At 37.9% G+C, this 22,184-nt stretch overlaps 3 protein-coding genes across 5 annotated transcripts; 2 read left to right on the top strand and 1 right to left on the bottom strand.

The window, feature by feature from the left end:
• Positions 1–210: 210 nt before the first annotated feature.
• Positions 211–4,408, bottom strand: LOC108843668 (uncharacterized). 2 transcript variants are annotated; one of them, XM_018616919.2, is made up of 16 exons: positions 4,273–4,408; positions 3,954–4,107; positions 3,328–3,571; positions 3,161–3,244; positions 2,976–3,066; positions 2,815–2,881; positions 2,520–2,562; positions 2,239–2,410; positions 2,055–2,153; positions 1,897–1,965; positions 1,657–1,795; positions 1,370–1,571; positions 1,109–1,233; positions 963–1,002; positions 647–866; positions 211–450 (listed from the first exon to the last, which is right to left on the bottom strand). In XM_018616919.2, exons 2-15 carry the CDS (start codon positions 4,086–4,088, stop codon positions 667–669), a joined length of 1,710 nt encoding a protein of 569 aa, XP_018472421.2. In that variant the 5' UTR covers positions 4,089–4,107; positions 4,273–4,408; the 3' UTR covers positions 211–450; positions 647–666. The 2 variants fall into 2 exon arrangements, with proteins under 2 accessions (XP_018472421.2, XP_018472419.2); XM_018616917.2 differs by having other exon boundaries at positions 647–872; positions 4,273–4,407.
• A 942-nt stretch (positions 4,409–5,350) lies between these two features.
• On the top strand, positions 5,351–10,610 carry LOC108820147 (uncharacterized). 2 transcript variants are annotated; one of them, XM_057000822.1, is made up of 16 exons: positions 5,351–5,680; positions 5,754–5,838; positions 5,935–6,037; positions 6,125–6,209; positions 6,307–6,393; positions 6,686–6,774; positions 6,906–6,996; positions 7,440–7,852; positions 8,009–8,090; positions 8,436–8,609; positions 8,697–8,750; positions 8,862–8,954; positions 9,049–9,114; positions 9,204–9,250; positions 9,329–10,012; positions 10,105–10,610. In XM_057000822.1, the coding sequence occupies exons 1-16, from the start codon at positions 5,564–5,566 to the stop codon at positions 10,496–10,498; spliced, it is 2,664 nt and encodes an 887-aa protein (XP_056856802.1). In that variant the 5' UTR covers positions 5,351–5,563; the 3' UTR covers positions 10,499–10,610. The 2 variants fall into 2 exon arrangements, with proteins under 2 accessions (XP_056856802.1, XP_018448628.2); XM_018593126.2 differs by having other exon boundaries at positions 5,352–5,680; positions 6,906–6,975.
• A 25-nt stretch (positions 10,611–10,635) lies between these two features.
• Positions 10,636–19,383, top strand: LOC130508583 (uncharacterized). Its single transcript, XM_057004163.1, has 5 exons — positions 10,636–10,658; positions 11,023–11,129; positions 11,379–15,596; positions 17,958–18,054; positions 18,399–19,383. Exons 1-5 carry the CDS (start codon positions 10,636–10,638, stop codon positions 19,381–19,383), a joined length of 5,430 nt encoding a protein of 1,809 aa, XP_056860143.1.
• The last annotated feature ends 2,801 nt before the right edge of the window (positions 19,384–22,184 follow it).

The raw sequence follows: 22,184 nt of genomic DNA, 5'->3' as shown, positions 1-22,184 counted from the left end.
ATTCATTTTTGATCAAGTATTCGAAATAGCAAATACTCGTTTCTAACAAGTCAAGTACAGGTCAAAATTTTTATTATTCGTACAAGACAAGTCGCAAGTACATGCAAAATTGCAAGTAATCGCCTTGAGCCCAGCCCTACTTTTTACCGAGATGAACTCTAAGTTACATAACGAAGTCTAACGATTCTCCTCTTCCCTAGAGAGGAAAGGTAAAAAAAGAAAGTGTTCTGTTTCCTCTTTTATCTGTATATTGGTTACAATGAGTTTTTTTTGTGGAAAGAAACAAATAATTTAGATTACAAAATTGCACTGTGGAAAACCAAAAAAAAAACCCACAGATAGTTAAATTGTAGCTCTGTGATGAAACTTGCATGCAATGTGTAAAAAATCAAGAGGCCTTGTGAAGTCATATTTCTGGACGAAGATTCATTATACCAAAGCCTACTTTACCTGAAACATCCCAAAAGAAACAACAAATTAGTGTGAACTTAACAACCAATCACCAAAACTAATCAATTGCTAAAACTTCCAAACCGAACTGCATAAGATCAATCATGTGACTTCCAAAAGATTGCGTGTTTCCAACTTTGTACCACTATAAAGAAAAGCTTTCTCTGCGTTTAAGGATGAAGAGAAGAAATAGTACCAGTCGTGTGAACTGATCTCTCACTCATCATCATCATCGTCTTCGTCTTCCTCTCCCTCATCATTATCATCAATAGAATACAAACCTTCATCAGATTCTTCTTCGTATATCTGAAACTCTCCACCATCATCAACAGCAAAGTCTCCATACAAATTAGGTTCACTCGTTGGAAAGCTATCGAACAACCCTTGAAGATACGTTCTGGAGCTGTTCTCAGTATCTATATCTTTTAATATTCGTATAGGAAAATCTACAGAAACAATTATTACTCAAAACTATAAAAAAAAAAAACAAGAGTAAAAACTCTGAAGGATACATCCATGGGAATCAATAGATATCTCATCGTCTGCTGTAGGCTGCAATAAGAAAGAAGGCAAAAGAGGAACATTGAAACAATGAATCATTGGGGATGAACATAATTTATCTCTACAGTATATATATATATATATATATATATATTACCACATATACTTCTTCCTCTTCTTCTTCTTCCTCTTCTTCATCCATGTCTTCATCATCTCCATACTCATTAACAATAACATCAACATCATCGTTTGTGCTTTTACACTTTTCCATGTCCTCAGATCCTGCATAACATACTACGCTTCAGTCTTGAAGGCATGATGGTCTAACACAGTAGGGAATACACTGGCAAAGCACTCTCACTAGACTTTCTAAACGTTTAACAGAGATGAAAAGACAATTTTTGTTTGATGAATTTACCTTTGGTTGGCTCCTTGTGCTTCACTAGAGATGGTTTATGTGTCTCTTTAAATGTTTGAATCTTTTCTGACCTCTCGAACTCTTCTTGAATGGATTTAAATACATCTTCGAAGCCTGGCTCTGGAAACACAGACACAAACCTCACAGCCACACGGAGTCTCAAAGTATCTAGCAAGGCTTCTGAGAACCATCCTGTTTTATGCTGCAAGACAAAAGCCCAACGCATCAGATCACAAAAAAAATTCAGGACACACCAAAGTTTATATATTGGTGCAGATGTAACTCACGCTACAAGTGGTCTGTTTGGGAGGCTTTCTTATCTCTCGCTGGATGTACTCGTCGTCAAGTTCATATAACTGCAGAAATGTTTGGCATTTAAAAGGAAATAGCTTAAAAGCACAAATGTCGTTCCATCTTGGCTTTGATCTGTACCAGAGAAAACAGAAAAAAAAACAATATTCATTATCTTAGAATGCTAATGTCATTTACATGGTCAGAGTCAACTACAGAAATAGAAAAAGACTTACTTGTTAGTTGCATTGGCATCGCAATAACTTCGTAACTCAGGTGGAACCCTGAATTCCATTCTCTGATATCTGAAACACAGTTATAATAACAATCTCAGTCATTACACCTAACAAGTGTCATGAACCCATACAATGACAATAATATATATATAACTTACACACGAGACTCAGGATCGTTCCGTGGATCATAGCCTCTTTTAATCCAGAACCTAAGAAACGGACCATTGGAGAAATAATACGCAGCCCTTAGCAGATACCTACAGAGAACCATGATTGATTATTGTAGTACTAAATATAAACAACTCAGCATAAGAAACCTGTATTATTAAAAAGCTGTCTCACCTGTTTAACATATGATGCGTGCATTTAAGACCTTTATCAAGTAATTGTTGAACAACAGAATCTCTTGTCCAAATAGGACGCTCTTCAAACAATGCAGAGAGTGATACCTGCCATTGCCAGTGGTGCGAGCTGGGAGATACAAATTCTTCCCAGTTTAGATTCTTTGGGATATGTATGAATAAGTTAAGGACACAGGTCTTTCTACTCAGCGGCATCCATATGATAGAAACTGTCAAGAACGAACCGGAATAAATAGTATAAAGTAAAAATAAAAAGGATATCTTTGACGCCAAAATCAATTGCAAATACTTGGCCAATGTCCATCTGCATTATAAAAAGAAAACAGCATGAACAAAACAAGTTCCATGTTCTTGATGGTTCATAAGTTTGATTAAGATATGCCAAACCAATCAAAGAAAGTCCCAAAAAACCTTCACCATTCCAGTTAATAAAGACTCTATAACCAAGACAATAAGTTACAGCTAAAATGGCTTGTACTATTGAAGTCAATTTTGTTCAACACAGACTGCGTAAAGTCTATCTAGAAAACTTGGATGTTTTATTCCCTTTGTTTACCTCATAAAAGTTCTGAGTTGCCGCATCATCTTTCTTTTTGGGGCCAGAAGTTGCCGGAGGTTTCAACCTGTAACGTCATAAGAGAATTGAAAGCAGCACTATAACCGAAGTCACATCAAACTAAGTTGAAACAGATAGAAAAAAAAGGAGAGTCATCTTACGCCAAGTTGTCAGGTATATCTTTGGGAGCAAAGACCTGTGGCAATAACATCATTACATCTTCATCAGCCAGGCCCATCAAATCACTGTCTCCTGCACAATATCATATATAGTTTTTTCAGGTGATCACACCTGACAATCTGCAATCAAACGACAAGTTGAATATAATAAAATCCAGGTGAATCACCTGTAAGGAGATCAACGTCCATCCACTTTCTCTTCTTCTGCCGCGCCGCGTGAATAGGAATCACATGCTGATAGTCAGCCATGCCTATATATGTGAGATTATCATCAACTCATTTCTCATAAAAGAAGACATGTCTCAGATGCACAAGAGGAAAGCTAGACTCTGACCATCGAAGTGGAATGCATCGGAAACACGAGCCACAATATCTGCACACAGAGCTGGAGTAGCTTCCTCCAAACAAACATCACTAGTGGTGGCCTCAACAGGCTGACTTTCAGGTTTCTTGATTTCTTTCTTAGAAATTTTCAACAAAAAACCGCTGCAAGGACGTTGTTCTCCCAAGGCAGGATGTGCGTAAGGATCCTCTGGCCGGAAACGCAGCTCAAGCTTGTTTGAAACTGATCCTCTTGCCTACCCACAAAAAAAAAAAAAAAAAAAACAGACGCTTTCAAACAAGCTTCTTACTAGCCAGCACCAAGTCATAAATATGCGAACGATACCAAAAAAACTATGAAACATTGTGTTGGTTAGAGCTATATGGGTGCATATACCATCGATTATATAAGCCTAAAGACTGCAGAATCACTGTAATAACTAGCATACAAACACAAAGTTCAGCAAAAAGTAAGAGACTCTCAAGGAAAAACTTAGAGATTTACCAACCACTTTAACACAAGCTTCTTACTAACAAACATACCACCAAAAAAAAAAATGAAATACTGTGTTGGTTAGAGCTATATGGATACATATGCCATGACTATATATCAGAATCACTGTAATTGAAAAGACTTACTTGTGTGATCCCTTGAATGCCTCCAAGGGTTTCAATGGCTCGAGGAATAGATGATGGGTATCCAGGGAAGTGCACTACAAATGCCTCCTTGCTTGGCAAGTTACCTGAGATTGCTCCTTGTTCTATGATTCCCATTGTTTCTCTGCCTTCTCTACTGTAAAATTACAAGAAACAATGAGATAAGCCCCCGAGTACGTTTCTAGCCAATGGGGAAGAATAAGTTGTGTGTATATTCCCAATTGAATTCAGCTTATATGTGCTTCCTTTGCCTTCAAAGTGATTACTAAATTAAGTTTGTAATTTGCAGATTCGGTCTTACCGGACATATAAAAAAAAAAAAAGAATATGTTGCTTCAACTTCTTGTGTTTCCCGACATCGGCGACGGCGAATATTGAATCGCGGCTTCAAAAACCCTTTACTGTTTATGAGAAATTAACTAAAGCCCTTTTTTTTCACTGGATTTTATTAAATGTGTCTATGCTCAACCGAACCAGAACCCAACAACTTTACAAACGAAAAGGGTCAAATGAAATGGCCAGAACTAAAAGCCCAACACATGGCGGAAGTACGATAAACTAAACTATGGGCCGTAAACCCATATACAGGAAACCCATTGAGGAATCGGCTGACACGTCACCCACCAGCCCAGCGATTAAAAAACACGCGTCAGAGCACGCACCCCCTGCTTCCATCGAATCAACGGAAACGGTTCAACCCAGAGCAGCTTACACGAACCTCGAACCGAGGAGACAGTCTAGCGGATCTGCAATTCTAAGAAGGATCATCAACGGCCTACAATCGATTGAAAGCATCTGACTTTCTTGCAAACTCAAACGGACATCTTTAGATATAAAGCCCTTAACTACATAATTTATTTTGGGCTTAGCCCATATATTAAACGACGACTTTTGCCCGCACACACAAAATAATGATTAGTCTCGGGATTAAACGACGACTATTACAATTTAAATCCAATTAGATTAAACGACGACTATTACAATGATTTTTTATGACGACTATTACAATTTATTTTGGGCTTAGCCCATATATTAAACGACGACTATTACAATTTAAATCCAATTAGATTACATATCGGTCATCCATCAGTTCAATCGATTAGTCTCGGGTTTTAATGATTTTTTAATATGAATATTTTAAAAACATAAATTGAATTGTCAGATCTCCGAATTAACCGGTATAATCACAATCGGGTTGAATTTAAAAATACTGATTTAAATGCAAAAATATTTTAAATACACACTCTTTAAAAATAACCAAAATATTTGTTAAATTATTAGTGAAATTTTTCATCGTAAAATATCCCGCGCTTCAAAAGCGCGGGTCAAAATCTAGTATTCCTTGAACCACGAGCGAGAAAACGTTGACTCTGAATAAATATATCTCGAATTTAAGTTAAAAAAATAAATATATTGAGGATCTCAGCTGCATCACTGCGATTCGAACTAGGGTTTCTCCGTACTGAATCAAAATCGGTAGTTTCGTCGTCGTCTCAAAGCAAGCTCTCTTTTTTTTTTCCCTCCAAAAAAACTGCAGCTGATTCTCCAACGGGATCTGGAAATTGATGCTAATTCCCTGAAAGTCTTCTGCGATGGCGTCGCGGTTCCAGGAAGCTTCACTGGTTACTTCTCCATCTTACCCTAACGCCGTGGCTTGGTCATCGGAAAATCTGATCGCCGTCGCCGCAGGCCACCTCGTCATCATCCTCGTGAGTTTCCGCTTCGTTTCAATTTCAAATCTCTTAAAAATCTGGTATTTGACAAAGAGTTGTGAATTGTCAGAATCCAGCATTGCCTAGTGGACCTCGTGGTCTGATCTCAGTCCCTAACGCCGAGCCTTATCAGATTGGCAAGGTTCGCTATGAAGGTTTGTTCTTTCAAAAAACTATTCCTTTATTTAAGTTTTCATGAAAGATTATCTTTTTTTTTTTACCAAAAATGCCAACTTTATGTTGTGCTGTAGATTTGCTTACTGGTGGACTCTTACCTTCGAGTTTGAAGAGGGAAAGACATCCTTGTGTCCGGTCTCTCTCATGGTCTGACTTAGGAATGTCTCAAAACTACGGGTATTATGATGCTTCGTGTAGATAGATTCATTCTCCCAACAACTTTGTTCATTCTTTTTCTCTGGTTTGAATAACTCTGCTTCTCAGGTGTTTACTGGCTGTTTGCTCAGCGGAAGGGAGGGTTAAGCTTTACCGACCTCCCTTTTCTGATTTCTCTGCTGACTGGGTCGAGGTATAAAAAACATCAGTACTTTTTTTACTTTTGCGTTTTTGTAACTTGCTTATATGCGTTACAGTTGATTTTATCTCTGTTTTTTTTTTTTTTGTAGATTGCTGATGTATCTGATTTGCTTTATGAGAATCTATTAAGCATGAACTTTGGAGAATCTAACAATCCTTCTTCGTCATCTAAGAAGGTAACTTGTATCTTCTTAACTAATGAATTTTCAGTCAAAAGTTTTTTTATTATCATGACGTACTATTTACTTACTTGCTCTCGCAAACTGTGTTTGTGGTCCTATAAGGGATGATCAGATGGTCTGTAATGCGCACTCTCACCTTTATATGTAGATAAGGACTCGTATTAACAAATAGTTTATGCTATGCATTGCCGGTTATTCGACTCAATTGTTATTATAAAGTCTTTATTTCTTAACACGAACTGGTCATGGTCTCATTTTCGTCCCTCTGTTCTTTTTCTTGTAAAAGGATCAAGTGGTACAGCATGACCATGAAGATGATGAAAGGATTCCAATTCTCAGGACACGCAAGCGAAGAAGAACGAGCCTAGACAACATGTAAGCAACATTTTTCTCTTCAATTCTTATTTTTGCATACTACTTTGGGTTGAGAAAGAGAATTTTGCATGTATCTATTTTCTGCTTTGATCACTTTACTAACTTGCTTTTTCATCTATGACTACATCTAGAAACTTGCATGAAATGGATATTACAGATCGAGCATCATGTTCCAAGCAAGATAGCCAGACGGTGAATAATGTACTGCCTCGTTTCTCTTCAGTAATGCTCTTTTCTGTTGTTGTTTATTGTCTTAGATACCTTCGTTTTCTATACTTTTTAACTTATTTTTGTTACTCTCTTTTTGGTATTTTCTAAAATAAGTTTCAGATTTAAACTCTATTCCTGCAAATTGCTTATATCTTATCCTTTGCTTTTGTAGAAACCTCTTCTTTTTTTTTTTTGCTAGAGTTAGTATTAATAGTAATCAGGGTTATTTCATCAAGGAAACTAATATCTTGAGCAATATAATATGTGTCTTGGTTTATATTGTTTCGTTATTGATTTAATGCATTTCGACTTGTGATGGTTTTGAATTCTACGTGAGTTCTTTATATGCATTTGTTCATACCACATGGTTCTTAAAGCTTTGACAGTCTCACTCTTAAATGTCAGTAAGAATCAAATCGCCTCATTGTATCTAAATTGATTCATTGTGCTGCCAGGTACTTGCGATTGAATTATATGAACAGCCAAGCAATCACTCTTTGCCTAAAGCTCCAAAAAAGTGCAATCGAGAGATAAGTCCAGAGAAGTATGTTTCTCGTGAGGCATTATTATCCTCTCTTTCCGTCGCCTGGTCCTCTCTACTAACGTTTTCAGCAGAAGGTTCTTCTTTTGAGAATCCGTTAAGATTTTCTCTTTTGGCAATTGGTTCAAAATCCGGTTGTGTTTCCATATGGAAAGTTCATGCACCAGAAAGCTATCACATTGAAAGTGCCAATGTATCTCCCAACGTGGAACTTACAGCTATTATTCAGGCCCATAGCTCATGGGTTTCAACGATGAGTTGGGGAATTTTTGGCAGCGATTCTTCAAGTCCGCAAATGCTGTTGGTTACTGGGAGTAGCAATGGTAGGTAAGTTAGTTTTACATTACAAGAAATAAATTGAATATGTAAATCAGTACAAAAGATGCTGTCAGTGATTGGCAAATTGTTTTAATGTATATTGATTTGCATAGGTTTCTCAATGGAATCCCTGGTTAAAATATTTTCTTTCCACACTTTTTGTAGTGTGAAGATTTGGATGAGCAACAAAGAAGACTTGGAAAAATCTGCTGAGCTCTACACATCTTCATTTTCTCTATTAAAAGAGGTAATGTTTTCTCTCTCTCTCTCTGTGATTTCTACTTTTGTCTTATTCGCTGCTGAGGAACAGGTTGGGTATGGCTTGTTGTGATTTCTGAGTTTCTTAAACCATCCTCGCCTTTTGATTGTGATCCTTTTATAGTTTTCTGTTGCTAAATTTGAGTTCATATTCCGATTGGTCTCTGTAAATCCTTGTGATTTTGAACCACCTCAATATTTTTATCCATTTCCTAGTTTACAGAACTACAGCTTCTGTCTCTTTTCTGTTTACCATTTATTTAAATGTAAAAGACTTTCTTCACCAAGTGGACATTAAGAGTTTTATGTTTTGACATTTTCCGACTTTGTATAGGTTGTAACGGTGAACCTTGTTCCGGTCTCAACGCTTTCATTCGTTGTGAACAATTATTCTAATGCAATGCATTTGGCAATCGGCAAAGGTTCTGGTTCCTTTGAGGTATGGAAGTGTGAAATATCTACCAGAAAGTTTAAACAAGTTGCTTCAACTAATGCTCATGACCAAGTGGTAAGTCTTTTATTCCTTTGCTATAAACCTTTTATGAAATGCAATATGTGGGTTCGATTTATTGATATATATGTCAATGTCTTTTAGGTTACGGGTTTAGCTTGGTCATATGATGGCCGTTGTTTGTACAGCTGCAGTATGGTATATATTTTCTTAGCCACAAACTGATGAACTAGATTATGATCTATCAGCTGTATTATCTCCTTTTTTAGCTATGTAGGTTGCATTAACTCCTTTTAAAAAACATTTCAGGATAATTATGTACGGAACTGGATCTTATCTGAGAATACCATCTCTGAAGTGCCAATTCCTGCAAACACTCCTGGTCTCTGTAGCACAAGTGATGTACGTCACTCACTATGTGTTGTTTTAAATGTTGCCTCTTTGTTTCTCTTTTCTTCTGATTTATCTTTACAAACAATGGAAAAAAATTCTGCAGCTTCCTGATGACTTCCTGTCATGTCTTGGTGTTGCATTGTCCCCTGGAAACCTAGCTGTTGCTTTGGTATGATCTTCCAAGCAAACTTGTTTGACTGTAAGTTATCACATTTTTTCAGAATTAGATTAGCTAACTCTTGTCTTGAATTTTTTCAGGTCCGCAGCTTTAATGTTGGACTCTTGAATCCGATGTACGAAGCCAGGTAAATTGTCAAGAAGAAAACGTTTTTGTGTCTTGCTTATTGCAGAACTTGACCGTTTATTCCTGTTTTTTTTTTCAGGTCGCAGAAGGCTGCTGTTGAATTTATATGGAATGGCGCACAACAATCCGGTGAGTCGGAAGATTCTTCTGAGACGGTAACGGAAGCTATTCTGGGTTTCTCCAAGAACGAATACGCACACTGGGAATCTAATTTACTCTCGTCGTTGAAAGAGTTCAAAGATTATAATAAGCCTCTAGTTCTTTGGGATATGATATCAGCTATGTTGGCATTCAAACAATCAATGCCGGAGTTTGTTGAACTGGTAATAACCAAATGGCTCTCTGTGTCGTACCTTGGGTTTCATGCTGATATCCCCATGGAAGATCTTGTGCCAAAGATCTCTAAACGCTTATCTGCTGTTCCTTCAAGGCTGCTACACATTCTCAATGTAATCTCCAGACGTGTAATGTTATCAGAGCTCAAAACGGATGAAATCAACAGAAAACTGCAAGGTCAGAGAATGAACAATGAAGAAGAGATTGATCTCTGGCTCAAACTGCTCCAGGAAAGCGAAAGAGAGCTCCGGCAAAGACTGGTTGGTCTCAGTTTCTCAGCCTATCTAACTGCTGAGTCATCTCCTTCCACTGGGAATTGGCATCCAGCGGGATTGGCTCAGATGCAACAATGGGTTGAGATCAATCACGATATCGTCGATAGTCAGCTCCAAACACTTTCATTAGAAGTAAAATCTAGTCTAACAAGGTAACTAATCTCACATATCTGCTTCTTCCCTATCTTAACAACATACTATAATGTTTCAAGTTTCATCTCTGCTATGTTTCTAATTCACACAGATCAAGTAATAGCACAGAAACCGCATTAGAGGAAGAGAACTGTCCTTATTGCGCCGCGCCAGTCCATTTCAACTCACCAGAAGAAGCTGTTTGCCAAGCTCCGCATCAAAAGAAGAAGAAAGAGAGATGTGATCAAGGACACAAACTTGAGAGGTGTTGCGTCTCAATGCAAGTATGTCCACCAACTCCTTTATGGTTCTGCAAATGCTGCAACAGGTTGACTCTAGAGCTCGCTCCAGAGGCCTTATTCGCATTGCCTTCGTTCCCGAATGATCTCAAATCGCTTCCTGAATCTTCCTCTAGCAAAGTTGCCCTGAAACCATTCTGCCTCTTATGTGGAATTCTCTTGCAGAGAAAGCAGCCGGAGTTTCTACTATCTGCTTCACCTGTATGATACTGATAAGTTATTAAGAAGGATTAAACTTTATATTGTATTTATTATTTATGTAATCTTATATTTCACAAATTAAACTTTTAAAATGGTGAATCTAATCACCATTCTTGTACCATGCACATTAACCAAAAGTAGTAATGGCACTGTGGCAAGAAGGCTGGTGCTATTATATCTAAGTGTCTACAAGAATTAATACTAGATTTACTTACAAACTCGGCTTATCAAAAAGAATCTTCTACCATATGTTTTTTCTTTGGAGATTTCGTGTTAAATGTTAAACAAACCAGTAAATGTCAGCTGTTGATGTTAACACATACATGACCCATAACTGACTGTTGATGTTAACACATACATGACCCACAACTGAACACATTGGCAATGTGTGTCCATAACATTCATTCAAAAACAATTTGTGTTCATAACTCAGGTCTTTTTAAACCATGTAGATGGTTTGGGTGTTATTAAGATATACTCCATTTGTTTATACTACATACTGCATTCAAATATAAACTAGTATCTGATAGGTGCCATAAGGTGTTCATAAGGAAGAGGAAGGATGGAGTTGAAGTGAAAGAACAGAGTGGGGAAGAAAAGCACGAGAGTGACGTGGAGGAGAAGAAAGAAGCGGGAGGTTTATTAAATAAAGAATAGAGCAAACCTTCGGTGTCAGAGAGAAGGTTTGCCGTTACAGAAGTTTGAGCAGAGTCGTTAGAATAAATAAGTCGAGTCGAGTTGATTGTATCTTTTATGCTTTGATTGTATTTTGTTCTTGACGATATGAGTCTTGAGCTCTCGATCGCTATGAGATCGAGGAACTGAGTTTGTACTCGTCATGAGAGTACTTGCTTAGGTTCATATATCAAAGTGTATTCCGTTTCAGTTCTTAATCAATACGAAGTACTTTACAGAAGAGAGTTACATAGATCCAGAATCTATCACTGGTGCGGTGAGCGTGGATCGAACACGCGACCTTCAGATTGGGATGATTTTAAGCAGAGGATGTTACTGCGATTTACAGAATCGATTGATGATGAACCAGAGACTAGACTGTTTACATTGAAACAAACAGGAACGGTAGCTGACTACGTTTCAGAGTTTGAAACACTTTCAGCTCAAGTAACTGGCTTATCTGATCGATTACTCGAGAGGTTGTTCTATACGGGGTTGAGTACTGAGATGAAGGAAGTGATACGCATGAAGGAACCTCACGGCTTACAAAACTTCATTTCTGCAGTGATAAGAATGGAGTCCAGTGTGTTTTGTAAGGTGGTTAGTACTACAACAGTCCAGACTAGTAACAGGAAGACGAATGCAGCACCTCCGAAGTGGCAAAACAATGACAAGAATAAGAGCATTGTCTTACCTAATAAAGAGAATGTCGCCCCAGCGCAGACTTACCAGAGGCCAAGACTGAAACATTCTGATGCAGAACTTGATGCAATGCGAAGAGATAAGATTTGCTTCAAGTGCAAGGCACCGTGGTCTCGCGCTCATGCTGACGTATGTCCTAACAAGGAACTACGGATCTTGACATTGCTTAATGGCTGGGAAGTAGAAGTGTTAGAGCAAGAAGAAGAAGCAATGATCATGAACAACAACTATAATGGAAACGAGTTAATGACTCTGTCATATAACTCTTTCCTTGGGATTTCTTCTCCAAAGACAACTAAGATGAGAGGGAGAATAAATCAAAAGGAGATAATTGTCATGCTTGATAGCGGAGCATCCCACAACTTCATTTCACCTTCGGTTGTGGATAAGCTACATTTGAAAGTTTCTGCAGATTGTGGCTTAGATGTGCTGTTAGGGAATGGAGTTACTGTGAAAGCATTTGGAGTATGCCGAGCAGTTAACTTTGTCCTCAATGATACAGTATTCACATCAGACTTTATCTCCTTAGAACTGGGAAGTGTTGATGTCATTTTAGGTGTTCAATGGCTGGAAACGTTAGGTAGATGTGAGGTTGATTGGAAGGAGCAGGAACTCACATTTACTTATCGGGGAAAACGGGTGACTTTGCTCGGTGATAAAGAGTTGCATAACACCAAGTTTTCCTTAAAGTCATTGTCTCCTTACTGTAGTAGTGTTACCAGGAGGGACGTACAGTGCTCTACTACAGTGGTGACATCCTTAGTACCAGAAGTTAACAAAGAACTCCAACACGTCTTGGACAAATATGATGCTTTATTCGCTTTACCAGAAGGCCTGCCTCCCATCAGAGGACAGGAACATGCTATCAACTTGGTGCAAGGAATCTCAGCGGTATCAGTTCACCCATACCGCTATCCTCATGCCAGGAAGGTAGTCATGGAACAAATGGTTAACGAAATGTTACAAAGCGGCATCATACGTCCAAGCGTTAGTCCATTTTCGAGCCCAGTGTTATTGGTCAAGAAGAAAGATGGTGGGTTTCGATTCTGTGTGGACTACAGAGCGTTAAATCGTTCAACTATACCTGACAAGTATCCTATTCCGGTTATAGACCAGTTATTGGATGAGTTATATGGAGCTGCTGTCTTTTCTAAGTTGGATTTGAGGTCTGGTTATCATCAAATCAGAATGAGAGAAGAAGATATAGAGAAGACTGCATTTCGAACAGTGGAGGGACATTATGAATTCTTGGTTATGCCTTTTGGGTTGACAAATGCTCCAGCTACTTTTCAAGCTCTGATGAACAAGATATTCAAACCATTCCTGCGGAAGTTTGTCCTAGTCTTCTTTGATGACATTCTAGTCTACAGTCCTAACATGGAGGTTCATCTTGAACATCTACAACAAGTACTAGATGTTTTACAGGAACAGAGGTTATTTGCAAACAAGAAGAAATGTACATTTGGTGTGAGTCAAGTGGAGTATTTGGGTCACATTATTTCCAGTGAAGGTGTGGGCACTGATCGTCACAAGACGGAGGCAATGGATCGTTGGCCAACTCCGAAGTCGGTTAAACAGTTGAGAGGGTTTTTGGGTTTAACAGGGTATTACCGCAAATTTGTGAGAAACTATGGGGTTATAGCAAGACCTTTAACACATCTTCTGAAGAAAGAGAATTTTTTATGGTCAGGAGAAGCGCAAACAGTTTTTACCGATTTGAAGAGAGCAATGACGACAGCACCGGTATTGGTTTTGCCTGACTTTACAAAGGTTTTTGTAGTCGAAACAGATGCTTCAGGCATAGGAGTGGGAGCGGTGTTGATGCAAGACAAACGGCCTATAGCATTTTTCAGTCATGCCTTAACAGATAGAGAGAAGTTGAAACCTGCATACGAGAGGGAACTGATGGCAGTGGTCATGGCTGTGAGGAAATGGAAACATTACTTGTTGGGCAGGAAGTTTCAAGTGCACACGGATCAGAGGAGTATCAAGTATCTCTTGGAACAGAAGGAAGTGAATATGGAATATCAGAGGTGGTTAACAAGGCTGTTGGGTTTTGATTTTGAGATTTTTTACAAACCGGGTTGTGAGAATAAAGCTGCAGATGGTCTTTCAAGGAGCATGGCGTGTACGATGACACTACTGGCAGTAACAGTTCCGTTTGTTTTACAGTGGGAAGATCTTTATAAAGAAATTGAGGAAGATGCAGTGATTCAAGATTTGATCAAGAAGTTGACAGATAAAAGTTTGGTGTCTGCGAAGTTAGTGGTTATTGAAGGAAGGTTATGGTCCAAGCAGAGATTGATGATTCCTTCGTCATCAAAGTTTATACCTTTAATTCTTCATGAGTGTCATGATAGTAAGATGGGAGGACATTCAGGTGTATTGAAGACTTTAAAACGAGTTCAGCGTTCCTTTACTTGGCGAGGGATTAAACAGACAGTTAAGGATTACGTAGCAGAGTGTAATGTTTGTCAGACTCATAAACATTCTACTCTGGTACCGGCTGGTTTGTTGAATCCTTTACCAATTCCGACGCGGGTATGGGAAGATATCAATATGGATTTCATTGAAGGCTTACCAACATCAGGAGGAGTTAATATGATTTTGGTGGTAGTGGATCGTTTGAGTAAATCAGCTCATTTCATTGGTCTCAAGCATCCTTTCTCGGCGTCGGATTTGGCTAAAAAGTTTGTTTCGGAGATTGTGAAGTTACATGGGTATCCAGCTAGCATTGTTTCAGATCGTGACAGATTGTTCTTGAGTAATTTCTGGAAGGAATGTTTCAAACTGGCTGGGACGAAGCTCAAGTATAGCACAGCATTTCACCCACAAACTGATGGCCAGACGGAGGTCTTGAATCGGTGTTTAGAAACATATCTTCGGTGTTTTGTTTCTTCACATCCACGTACTTGGTCTCAGTTTCTTTGTTGGGCTGAGTATTGGTATAATACTTCTTATCATACCGCGTTGCACGAGACACCTTTTAAAGTTCTTTATGGGAGAGACCCTCCGGAGTTGTTGAGATTTGAACAGGGCTCTACTAAGAACTTTGATCTTGAAGAGTCTTTGAAACAGAGAGATGCTATGCTTGTGTGGCTGAAGAGGTGTTTATTAAGGGCTCAGGAAGTGATGAAGACACAGGCGGATAAGAAGCGCAGGGATGTGCAGTTAGTGGTGGGAGATATGGTGTATTTGAAGCTCAGACCTTATAGGCAACAATCAGTGGTGCAGAGGTTTTGTCAGAAATTAGCTGCTAAATTCTATGGACCGTATAAGATCATTGAAAAGATTGGGCAAGCAGCTTACAAGTTGGAGTTACCACAAGGTTCGAGAATTCATCCGGTGTTTCACATTTCACAGTTGAAGAAGATGATAGGTCAACATGTGCAAGCGACATTGTTACCTCCAGTTTGTTTGGGTGAAGAGTTGCTAGAGTCGTTTCCAGAGGATGTTTTGGCTAAACGCTTTACCAGCGAGGGAAATACAGAGTTCTTGGTTCGTTGGGCTGGCAAAACTTCAATGGAGGATTCGTGGATGTCTTCAGTGGAATTCGTGGCTCGTTTTCCTTCTTACAAGCTTGAGGGCAAGCTTGGTTTCGATGGGCGGGGTATTGATAGGTGCCATAAGGTGTTCATAAGGAAGAGGAAGGATGGAGTTGAAGTGAAAGAACAGAGTGGGGAAGAAAAGCACGAGAGTGACGTGGAGGAGAAGAAAGAAGCGGGAGGTTTATTAAATAAAGAATAGAGCAAACCTTCGGTGTCAGAGAGAAGGTTTGCCGTTACAGAAGTTTGAGCAGAGTCGTTAGAATAAATAAGTCGAGTCGAGTTGATTGTATCTTTTATGCTTTGATTGTATTTTGTTCTTGACGATATGAGTCTTGAGCTCTTGATCGCTATGAGATCGAGGAACTGAGTTTGTACTCGTCATGAGAGTACTTGCTTAGGTTCATATATCAAAGTGTATTCCGTTTCAGTTCTTAATCAATACGAAGTACTTTACAGAAGAGAGTTACATAGATCCAGAATCTATCAGTATCACTATCACAAAAGAAAAAGAAATAGCTGATTATATACTAAGCCACTGATAAATTTTGTATTTCTTTAAAACAGCTATTAAAAAAGTATTCAACAAAAACATGAACTCTAACTAATATTTGTATGTCTGTCATGTAGACAATTTTTGTTATATTAATAAAACAAAATATATATTTTGTTTTCAAAAGCAATTAATTCATTAGGGTGTGATTGGTTGGGTTGTAGGAGGTGACTTTATCTTTAATTTTTACCTACAACATTTAAAATCACCAAAACTTTATATATGTTTTTAAAGTTAGAATAAAAAATAGAAAAAATAGCTGTAGCAACCTTATTTTTTAAAGCTTCATCTTTTTTGCTGTAGAAAATATATTGCTGTAGCAATAAATTTTAAAGTTACATCACTTAAATCTAAATAAAAAAATTCTACAACTAAGATTTTACAGTAATTTTTTTACAGTTACAGTTGAACCAATCACCCTTGTAAACAAAATTAAATAAACTTCCAATAAAATAAACAAAGTATTTTTGTTAGTAATTTTACGTTACAACTGAAATATTGATGATAACGGTGATCAATATATCTAAAAATATTTTATGATATATCATATAGTCGTCATGCCATGTTCTCCTATTCATGCTACTACAATGTTTCTGTTTTTTCGTTAGCTTTTGGGTGCAACTGGTGACAACAATTGAGGAAAGGAATGGCAGAGAATGCTACGTTCCTCTCAGTTCCTGATTTTTTTTACCAGTCACAGAGAAAATTCATTACTTGCAGGAGTTAGTAATTCCTTCATTTTCCTTCTTTCACGAGGAATTGGAGTAGAAATATATTCCATGCCAAATTAGCTAAGGAACCAAAGGAAAAACTTTTAAAAAATTGGTAAAAATATATTAATATGTTAATGTATCAAATAATTTATAGAAAACTGACATTTTAAACCAACTTCTCAATATACGTAGGTTTGTCTTCTTCTATATAACATCTGTTCATCAAGCTTTTTTTTTTCATATAACCCTACTCATCTAGAAACAAGAGAAGGAGGTAAACTATACTTTTAAGATTAATTTTTTTGGTCAACCTTTATTTTAAGATTATTTATTATGCGTAAAAGAAGAATACATGCACAGTTGACAAAAAAAAAAAAGAATACATATGCATTGATTAATTTACGTCCATTATTATTATCTATAGCTAATTATCAAATTATTTATTGTTTAAAGTTTTGTTCATTTGTTTAGTTACCATTCACCATGACATTTTGTTACATTTCTTCTCTACAATTTTTCCTTTTAATTAATTCCTTATCATTCCCTTAAATTTTTTTCCTTATAGTTCCTATCATTTTTAAAGTGGTCACCAGTTATGTTACGGTGCTAAAGTGTGGTGAACAAGACAACAGAAGATCTTGGGTGTGGTAGATCTAAACTTTATCATATCTAGAACGTGCAAGCAGTGGCGGAGGGAGAAAAATCTTTTACAGGGTTCAGATAAATAAAATAGACAAAACATGTATTTACCATGGTCAATAGGCTAATTCGTCATATCTTTTTTTGTAAGAAATACATGTAATTTTTATTTTACAAAAATTCATTTGGGTCATTTTGACCCCATCTGAGACCATGCCTAGCTCTGCCACTGCGTGAAAGAGACGCTGAAGTGATATTGATCGGGTCAGGAGTGAATGTACTCAGGGAGATAATTCCTGGCAGATTCGGAGGCGCTTACAGAACAAAGAGGAAATCATTAAAATCTCCGATTTTGATTACTCGGAGTTAACTGAAAAATACAAACTATCCTTGGTTGGAAGGACCTTTCATTGTGACGGAAGAAGCGTGGATGCACTCATAATTTCATAAACCAAATGCTGAAATGAAGGATATGGGACGTTGAAGGAAGGGTGCGGAGAACTAATCTTGGTAATAATAAGTTCCAATTTGACTTTGAGAGAGGAGAAGTTTTGCTAAAGGTTGTCTAATAAAGACCTTGCCACTTTACAAAAGGAGATTCTCAATAAAACTACCCAAATGCCCTAAACCTTTGGTAGCGGTGATCGGAGTCCTAACTCACTACAAAAAGAATGAGTCGTTTATAAGTATTGGAAGAGCTGTTGAGAAAGGTACGGTTGGGTCTGGTTTAGTATGGTTTGCTAAACCATATCAAGTTGTTGAGATAAGTTCAAGTTGTTGAGATATGTCTTTGTACGAGAGATAAGCTTTGGTAGTTGTAGATAGAGCCAAATCTCTTGGGTAGATATTAGGTATACGAGTATATGTACCTGACGTTCTATCGATGAATAAACACAAGTTTCCAATCATATCTTCTCTCTAAATTTACATGGTATCAGAGTTTGTGTAAGCGATCCAAATCAAAGCTTTAAAGAAATCGAAGATCATGACAAAGGGAGAGATCACGTCTGCAAGTAACAGCTTCGACAACAGCATGGGGACTCTTTAATTTACTACTTACATCCGTCTGACAATCCCAGTTTGTCGATCACACCGGTCACATTGACTGGTGAGAACTACGCTGAGTGGGTGTCAGACTTGGAGAATGCGCTTCGTGCAAAGCGGAAGATTGGTTTCATTAATGGAACCTTGTTGATGCCGAACGAGAAAGAGAAGCCGGCGGAGGCTGAGGTGTGGAGAAACGTCAAATCCATGATTGTGGGTTGGATAAGAGCTTCAATCTCTCTTATGGTGCGCTCGGCGGTGACGTTCACACCGGATGCCTACAAGATGTGGAGCGACTTGAAGAGGAGATTCTCAATAGGGAATGCTGTACGAGTTCATCAGTTGAAGGCTGAGTTAGCAGCGTGTAAACAAGATGGCTCGAGTGTCTTGGAGTACTTCAGCAGGCTTTCATTGAAGTGGGAGGAGCTGCTGAACTATAAGCCACTTCCGACAGGTACCTGTGGTGCTTCGGAGAAGAACAGTCAAGATTATGAAGAAGAGAAAGTTCATAATTTTCTTATGGGACTGGATGATGCAAGGTTTGGGAATCTCTGCACCACTATTATTGGGATGGATCCATTACCAGACCTGAAATCCGTGTATCAAAGGGTCGTACAAGAAGAGAGAAGACTTCTGACGACTTGTGTGGAGACAAAGCATGATGCGATTGGTTTTGCGGCTAAGACTGATTCGTCTCAAGCTGACAATGCAAACATGAATGGTTTGATTGCTGCTGTAGCAAGAAGCAAAGGAGTAGTGTGCTCGCATTGTAGACCAACAGGGCATGAGAAGAAAGACTGTTGCCAGATCATCGGTTTCCAGACTGGTGGACAGAACGTAATCAGGGCGGAGACCGCAGCAGTCGTGGCAGAGGGGTCGTGGACGCAGTGGACAACCACGATCAAATGCAATGCAGGCTCAAATCTCTGGTGGGACGAACTTTGGCTTGAGTGCAGATCAATGAGCCTCATTGACAGCACTTCTGGATCAACAAAAGTCACAACGTCACTCTCTTTTTAATACTCTAGTAGGAGTCACTGAGACAAGACAACTATTTATATTGCTCTATTGATAATAATAGAGTCAAAAAGATTACCATTCCATAAAATTTGTTGCTATTTTTTGAAGTAATCATAGTTTGCAGTAAGAACTCCATCACTATCACATGAGGAACCATCAACGATTGAAGCCGGTAACCCGTCGCCACCAGCCGCAGTATATCTGTCAGTTACATTTTCTAAACGGTTCAATTGAACAGAAACTTTGTCTTACCAAATCCATTGGAAGAAGCATATAGAAGAACAATAGAAAACGTTGCCAGATTTGAAATAAATTGACAAACAAACAAACTAAGTAACCAGAAGTAAACCAGACCAAAGAAAAAGAAGCATAACAAAACAAACAAGCCGATGACGGAGCTACAAAAGCCTCCGGCCATCAGCTTGAAACTATAATTTATCATAAAATAATATTTTAAATCTAAAATTAAAAATCGAACTTATAATAGGTCATTAATAACAAAAATAAAACAATAATGTCATACCAGTCAGTTTTTTTTATATTTAACATTTTTTATACATAATGAAAATTTCATTAAAGTCTAAAGAATCACAAGTTTATGTAATATTTAAAAGTATATAAATAATTTAATCAAAAAAATTAGCAGTATTATCAATTATTTGTGTTTTTATCAGATCAATGGTATCAGATCATGAATTAATAGCAGGTTTTTGGGTTTTACAGGATTCTATCAAATTTTTAATTAACTATTTTTTCATTAAATTTGAACGGATTGTATACAAGGTACCGGGTCTACTGGTTCAACCATGAATTTTGGTCGGATATAAAACCACTTTGTAAAACTTAAAAATTATTATAGAAAAACTTTTAAATTGTTTGTTTTCTAATAAAAGTTCAAAAAAAAAATACTTGGGATCATCGGCCTGGTTGCTGTTCTCTGGCGCCTTGGAGTGTTGTCGTTGGCAGGTGGTGCTTACAATATCTCATCATTTATAAGTTTGATAAGCCTTCACCACCACAAATACAGTACTACGTAATACAGCTGACTGTGCCCAATATACATTATTTAACCCACTGCCAGTTATTTTGTGAAACTTTGATTGATTACGTGCAAATAAATTAATCAAAGTTATGAAAGCCCTTTAACAAAAAAAAAACACTTTGATTGATTACCTTTGAAAATATGAGTAATCGGTCATCTCGTGAGAGTCAGAACCAATGACCAATTATTCTACATGTAAATCTCTCATACTCTGTAATGCCCATATCAGACATCGTATTTCTGCCATAAGCCTGTCTGGTGAGCTTGTTATCGCATCACGAGCATGGTGTCAGACCATACCACATTGATCTCTGGATATCCATGCCACTCCACCGTGTAGATGTTGATTCCTCCAGTTAGCATGAATATCACATTTGATCTGGATGTTCTATGGTGGAGACCATCTTCTTGTCAAACCAATATCATTTGTAAGCCTTCCATCATTATTTTGAGCTTTATTGATTTCATTTCAAGCCTTCACTTCATCAAAGGCAATTTGGACTAAACTCTTAATTGATTCCTGAGTGCTTGCATATAGTAAGGCGTTCTTGTTTTTCCAAATTATCCAGAAAATCCATGGAATCACTCTTCTTTTCTCCTCTGTTATGGATTCATCTGACATCATCTGTATCCTTAAACTGACCTTCTTCGCTAGAGGTAGAGCGTTGAAATTGTGATCCGAAGAAAAACCAGCTTCTGTCCAAACCTCTTGGGCCATAAAACAGTGAAAGAGAACATGTTTGATCGTCTCTGGCGCATTATTACACAAGCTTCACGTCAAAGGAACGTTTGTTCCTCTTGTGTTTAATCTTTCTGCTACCGCCAATGCACCTGCTGCAACTCTCCATAGGAACAAGTGAATCTTAGGGAGCGTTGGGATTTTCCAAACCTTACGTTTCAACTCAAGAGTCGCTTGATCTTGTACAATGGAGTTTCTCACTTTTTGCGAAGCAAGCCAATACCCACTCTTCACTGTGTATGCTCCATTCTTCGTGTAAGCCCATATCTATCTGTCTGCAACATAACAAATGTTCATCTGAAGTATACTGTTCACTTCATTCAGTGGGAACAACTCATTCAGCAGCTCCTCTCCATTTCCCATCGGGACCTATTAGAGAAGAAACCTGCAGATTCAAATCATATGAAATCTGCTTGTTGACAGGCCTACGAGGACATGTATCCATGATCCATTGATTGGTTCAAACCAGGGCTGATTTACCAACTCCGATAAATTTGATGAGTCCTTTTTGTATAAATTCCCTTCCAAATTAACAAGATAATGCGCCAAAGCATAAGAAGGATGGAAACCTTTACGACATATGAGGAAACTACTTGTCGCATAATATCTATCCTTGAAGACTTTAGCAAGAATGCTCTCTGGTTCATTAAGTAATCACCATGCCTGCTTTTTAAGGAGAGCTTGATTAAAATCTTTAATGTCCCTAAAGCCAAGTCCACCATCGTTCTTTGATACACAAAGTTTGTCCCATGAAATCCAATAAATCTTCTTTTTGTCACCACATTCATCCCACCAAAAATTAGCCATGGCACTCATGATTTTCTGACAGTGATGTTTAGTTAACCGAAAGCATGACATAGCATAAACTGGTAGAGCCATCGCAATGGATTTAAAGAGCACCTCCTTTCCTCAAGGGAAAGCTTTTTGGCAGACCAACTTTTGAGTCTTTTTTGGAGTTTCTCACCAATGAAAGCTAATAACTTTTGTTTGGAACCACTGAAGCATTCTGGTAGTCCCAGA

The sequence above is a fragment of the Raphanus sativus genome, chromosome 2 (genome assembly GCF_000801105.2).
Source record: "Raphanus sativus cultivar WK10039 chromosome 2, ASM80110v3, whole genome shotgun sequence".
Taxonomy (NCBI): domain Eukaryota; kingdom Viridiplantae; phylum Streptophyta; class Magnoliopsida; order Brassicales; family Brassicaceae; genus Raphanus; species Raphanus sativus.
Note: the sequence above shows the minus strand (reverse complement) of the source record. Positions and strands in the feature narration are given on the sequence as shown.